Source organism: Ruditapes philippinarum, unplaced genomic scaffold, assembly GCF_026571515.1.
Source record: "Ruditapes philippinarum isolate M1 unplaced genomic scaffold, ASM2657151v2 ctg11581_1_1_1_1, whole genome shotgun sequence".
Classification (NCBI taxonomy): Eukaryota; Metazoa; Mollusca; class Bivalvia; order Venerida; family Veneridae; genus Ruditapes; species Ruditapes philippinarum.
The window spans coordinates 1-5448 of NW_026857703.1; the positions used below are offsets into that span (position 1 = coordinate 1).

General features: G+C 31.6%; 1 protein-coding gene across 1 annotated transcript; it reads right to left on the reverse strand.

The window, feature by feature from the left end:
* Positions 1–580: 580 nt before the first annotated feature.
* On the reverse strand, positions 581–4194 carry LOC132750628 (uncharacterized). The gene is made up of 2 exons (XM_060740637.1): positions 2792–4194; positions 581–776 (listed from the first exon to the last, which is right to left on the reverse strand). Exons 1-2 carry the CDS (start codon positions 2997–2999, stop codon positions 616–618), a joined length of 369 nt encoding a protein of 122 aa, XP_060596620.1. The 5' UTR covers positions 3000–4194; the 3' UTR covers positions 581–615.
* Between the last annotated feature and the right edge of the window lie 1254 nt (positions 4195–5448).

The following is a 5448-nucleotide window of genomic DNA, read 5'->3' on the forward strand; positions in this document are numbered from 1 at the left end:
TATAGTAAGCGCCATGATTTTTTACACGAGTGTTAAACAACAGTTAGCGTCATAAATCCACCGTGGCCCAGGGGTTTGCACGCTCGCTTAGGAAGCGAGAGGTCTGGAGTTCAAATCCCAGTTAAGGCAGCTCAATTTTTTTCAAATTGTTTAAGTCAAATAAACATTGGATCGAATATCAGTGTTGCAATAAGTCTTATAGCCAATCTACTACAATTAAAACGCTGGAAAGCATTGGCGGCACTATACAAAAACAAATTGTTTTATACTCTCAAAGCCTTCACCTTTCTGACATTCTGAGACCCAAACAAATTCAGCGCCTTTTGTGCTTTGATTTAAGCTGCTGTTATAATTCAGCTTTAAAGATGAATATCATTACATATGTATACGCCGATGTGGTGTTATTCTGATCTGTTCGAAAAAACATTATTTCACAGTCGTTGTAATATTGATATGTTTTGCATTGACACCGTTATTGTGTGAAATGATGCGTGCAGACATTTTATTTCTATTTATGTATGTTGACTATGTTAATCGGCATGTAAGACAGTATGTATTAATTCCATTTTGTTCATGCAGACACATATAAATATGTATAAGCGTTCTATAAAATCTTTACAACCAACTTACTTCCGTTCCAGCTAACGTGTAGCCGGCTTCTTTACATTGCTGTTTACAGTTGTCGCCAGTATTAGACTGACTGTTTGGCATTTGTCTTGTCAAGATTCGGTCCGGTTTGTCGATATAGCATCCGATGAAGCCAGACGGTAAGTTGACTTAATCATAAATAAGTAACATCATTAACATTTACATGTATATAAATCAAACGATTATTTGTTTTTACAAAACCATTTAAAAATTAGAACCGCCATTTTTCACAGCAGCGCCAGCCATAAGTAGAATATAGTAAAAATTCAAAACAGATTAAAAATAATTAAATATCATAAATTCGTCTATGTATTAAAATCAATAATGTTATTTGCGTATTTTCGTTCAATCATTCAATATAAGTGTTACTCACGACCGGTATCATATATAGATATATACCATGTCCCTCCGCACACTAGTCATGTGTAGTAAAATGTAAACAAGTAGTATTTTGACTTTTATACATAGTATGTATGTATTCTAGACTAAATGTGGATCCATCCGCCCTTTTAGGCAATGAGAGTACAGACACCGGTCACCATTCATGTCCCTTAATGTAACTATCTACCAAAAGGTGACTTATAAACTAAATTCAATACTTCACTGAATGATACTAAATATGTTTGCAAGTCGACTTTTGTGATGTTTACTGTTTTGATGCATGGGATGCCAATCAGATCAATTTATGCATACATGGAGAATAATAAGGCGGTGTTTCCAAAATAAATGATCAGATCTTTCGGGCGAGCTTGACTAAGTAACTGTAAACTCTGACTGGTACCTGATATATTTTTTCCCTACAAATTACTAGTTCACTATATTTATACAATTGACAACATAACGAAATCAGCAAAATGTACGTATATGATAAATAAATGTACTTTTTAGAAAATGTAACAAGACACCCAAAATAAAAAGCTTTTGAGTAACAAAACTGATAGCAGGTATAATGGGCCTATTACTAATACATATTGCCAAAACACAAAGGAAGTAAACGATCGCTTAGTTAAATGCCAATAAGCAATATTTTTGAAACTGTAACATGGCATCATAAATAAAAGGCTTTTGAGAAATATTAGCATTTTTGAGGATAAGGTGAGCTTGAAATAAATATATTATATGCAGTTCTGTGACAAAATGTGTATAAGTGCATGCACGCCAAATACGTACGCACGTTGATTTAAAACAGGAACAGAACATCTATAAATGTACTGTCAAAATTTCAACAAGATGGCTTTTTTGCATGTCTCAATGTTAGTGAATGTGAACATTAAAAATTATCAGGACGGAGAAAATAAAATGACGTTATAAGCACCAACGATTCTAATTTAAACAACCATATAATATTGTTTGCTGACTTTAGAAAGTATTGTGCTTCTTGAGTAAAGATGTAGTTTACTCTCAATCAGATTCAGTATGGTAGAAGTAAGTATTGGTCTATAATTATAAGTTTTTTTTTTTATTTTGCACCTTTGTATATTGTATTCTTTAACTTCTTGTTTAATAGTCTCTCCTGATGGATGAATAAATTAAGAAGGCGTAAAAATGTTCACTCGAGGTTTAATATTATCAAAAAAGAATAGAAATAAAAGAATATTCGTCCCTTTTGTTCTTATCATTACAAGAAATATAATGATAATTTAGAAAATGTTGTAAAGCTGATATTATTTGGCCCTGTGTACATGAATATTGCAAAAACGAGTTAATGATTAATATTTGTTTCTTTTATAATACTAGACTAAGTGTTTAAGTTAATCGAAAGTACACACAAATTATTCAAGATTCGCGAAACCCCGGCGAAATATTTAAAATATAAATGCAGGTAGGGTTGAATAAAATATAAATGCAGGTAGGGTTGAATCTGTATCAATCTATATTGTTTCTAGAATTTGTTAATATTTTTGGTTTTTATTTACACTACTAATATTTGTTTTGAAATTAAGTTTGCACAAGATTTATGTTCAAACCCTTTTATTAGCCAGCCACAGTTTTTTTCGGTGGTTTCTTCAAAAAATAATCGCAATTAAGTGAAATATCCTCTATTGCATTGACTTCATTCACTTTAAATATTTTTCTCTATTTTTTTAAACTGTTAAAATTTACTTGACATTATCATATTTTCAAGTTTAAAAATGTTACTTACCTTTGTCACACGGTTCTGTTATGGTTTTATCTTCTATGATCTTCTCAAGTGACTTGATCAAATCCGTCGCATTGAGCAGCATTTTACTGAGATTATGTTCAACAAGTACGAGTTGTTTTGAATACTGATTTTTCTTACATTCAGCAAAATTTGCTATGATGATAACAACAATAAAACAGCTTAAAAGGAATGATTTCTGTTTTGCCATTTTTAACTGATTATGAGACTGTCAATCTCTTTAATTGGAATGCCTGCTTTTCTAAGTATTGACTATATATATACTGATATGATATGTTTACGGTGTCCCAGTAGGGACATCGTTGAATATTACACCGGCAGCATTATTGCTTTATAAAAAGTAGCAATAACATTTACATGGTGATGGAAAATGTCTTTTATATGCAATTATAGTATACATGTACAAAGTAAGTATAACTTTACGATAGTTATTGAAATATGATAAAAAAAATGATTATACATAGGGCGGATGCAATTTCCCCAAATAAGTCATGCATCGATTGGAGGTGTTACCATTAAAGGATGATATGACCATGTTCCAGATTGCTGTTTGAATTAGTCCATACTAGCAAGGTATTCTAACGCAGACTTCATAGCATAAAATTATATTGTAAATCTAAAATTCTGAAAAAGCCGTAGATAAAAATTTGAAATAACATATATACACAACAGTTCTTTTTTAAGGTCAGGAACTGCTGATAGTAAAGGATGATTAGATTAATTCAGATTTCAAAATTAATGAATTCTTGATTCTTTGATTATTATGATTAATGAAATGGAAAGTTTTCACGTGTTTTTTTTTTCATAAAGTTTATGTAGCATTTATAATATGTATTCTACAGGCATTATTTGCATAGACATACATAGTATGTTAACGCATCTCATTTGAATCTTTATCTAATCTGTTAGTATGGCGGCTGATTTGTGTCATGTAGTAATTGCACTCCGCGGGGCGCCTGGCGAAAACACGAAATAATAAGACTGAGAGGTGACTTTCCATTTTATTTAGTTCCGCCTATTGTTTTCTTGTTCAGGGCACACTCATTATTTTACTTGGGGACCATATGCCGCTTATTATTGAAAGGCACTTACGTGTCACATTGAAGGTTCCATGATAACCGCCATATGAACATATCTGCGGATGTTTCAAAATTCAAAATTGTACCAGTTCATATTTTCAATTTTGCCGTGTTGGGCTTTCTTTAGGGATTCTTATTTTCTCTATTTTATCTTCGCCATGTGCTCTGCGGAGCGGAAGTACGACATGGTACAAATCAGTACCATAGGTTCGAGTAGATTTTATTCATAAAACTAAATGCAATTCACTAGTTTTATTGTAGCAACAAGACGTACAAGGCGACTATCAATAGTCCAGTAAGCAAAGAAATACAATATATCGAAATGTCGAAAAGCTGTATACCACATTCATTCGCATCCCCTATCTCTCCTATAGACATAATTGCTCAAATGAGTGCTTAAATATAGTAAGCTTTAATTATTTTTTTGGCGACTACAGGCAAAAATAGGTGATAATCCGTGAACTAATAATCGTGTCCTGTAATAACAACAAATCCGCCTTAGGAATTAATTGTAATCATTATTCAAAGTATGATAGGGTAATATGCTTAGACATGCTAAGACGTATTATTCCAAAATATAGCTAGTACAAATGTTAATCTGTGTTAGTTTTACATGTTTTTAATAATATGATTGGAAATACGTAATGATAAAGTGTATGCTAATCAAATCTGTTTAATGGTATGAACAAATCTGTTAATGGTATGAACAAGTGCGTGACTTTTGGAACAGGAAGATAGGCTAAAAATTGTTTTCTCATTTTAACCACGATATCAATTGAAAAAGAGTTATATTTAATTTTCTCTTCGATATCTTTTAATAAATCAAGGGCTAATGACATTGTTTTGTATTTATGTATCACACTGTCTAGCTTAAGGTTACAAGACTGACCGTAACTAAATATATATTTAAATATGCGTCGACGGTAAGTAAAGAATTCCTTTTTTTACAAATTACTTTTTTTTCAAAAAACCCAATATAAAGGTGATTTGCTGACTAAAAAAGAAGAAAATATAGTGAATAAAAACTTGCTACAAAGATGTTCCAGATAATGTACATGCCAGTTCACTGAGGGGTTCCCGCGAATGAGGTCAAACGAGGTTTCGCGTAATTCCTAAATGTCATGGTCGTCATCAGCTGTTGTAATTGATGTTTTACAATACAATATGCAATTTAATTGACAATATTATATTTTAATAATTAAAAATGGTTTAGATCGATTTTAAATGATATTTATATCGTATAATGGCAATGAATTGAGTTGGAAAGGGATATTAAATTGAAACAAGGGTTTGCCAACGTGTCTTATTCTGGTTAGGTTTTACTTTTCAAATTGATCTAAAACTTTAATGCAGCATCAGTTGTAAGAATAAATGTTAAAAAGATACTTCCAAAGGTAGTAAATACTAAGAAGCCAGAACTAATGACAGTTGTGCCTCAGTAAACACACGAAGATTAGTAAGACTTTTGTTACAAGTTGTAACAGATTGTATGTGCAAGATAATCCGATGAAATGATAAAGCTTTGTAAATGTCAGACACTGAATTATGCAAACGTTTGGA

What these genes read in the sequence shown, in the direction of transcription:
- LOC132750628 (XM_060740637.1), bottom strand. Translation starts at nt 2,999, where the DNA reads ATGGCAAAACAGAAATCATTCCTTTTAAGCTGTTTTATTGTTGTTATC. An exon ending in AACAGAACCGTGTGACAAAG is followed by an intron (nt 777 to 2,791) that starts GTAAGTAACATT and finishes TTTATGATTAAG; the next exon opens with TCAACTTACCGTCTGGCTTC.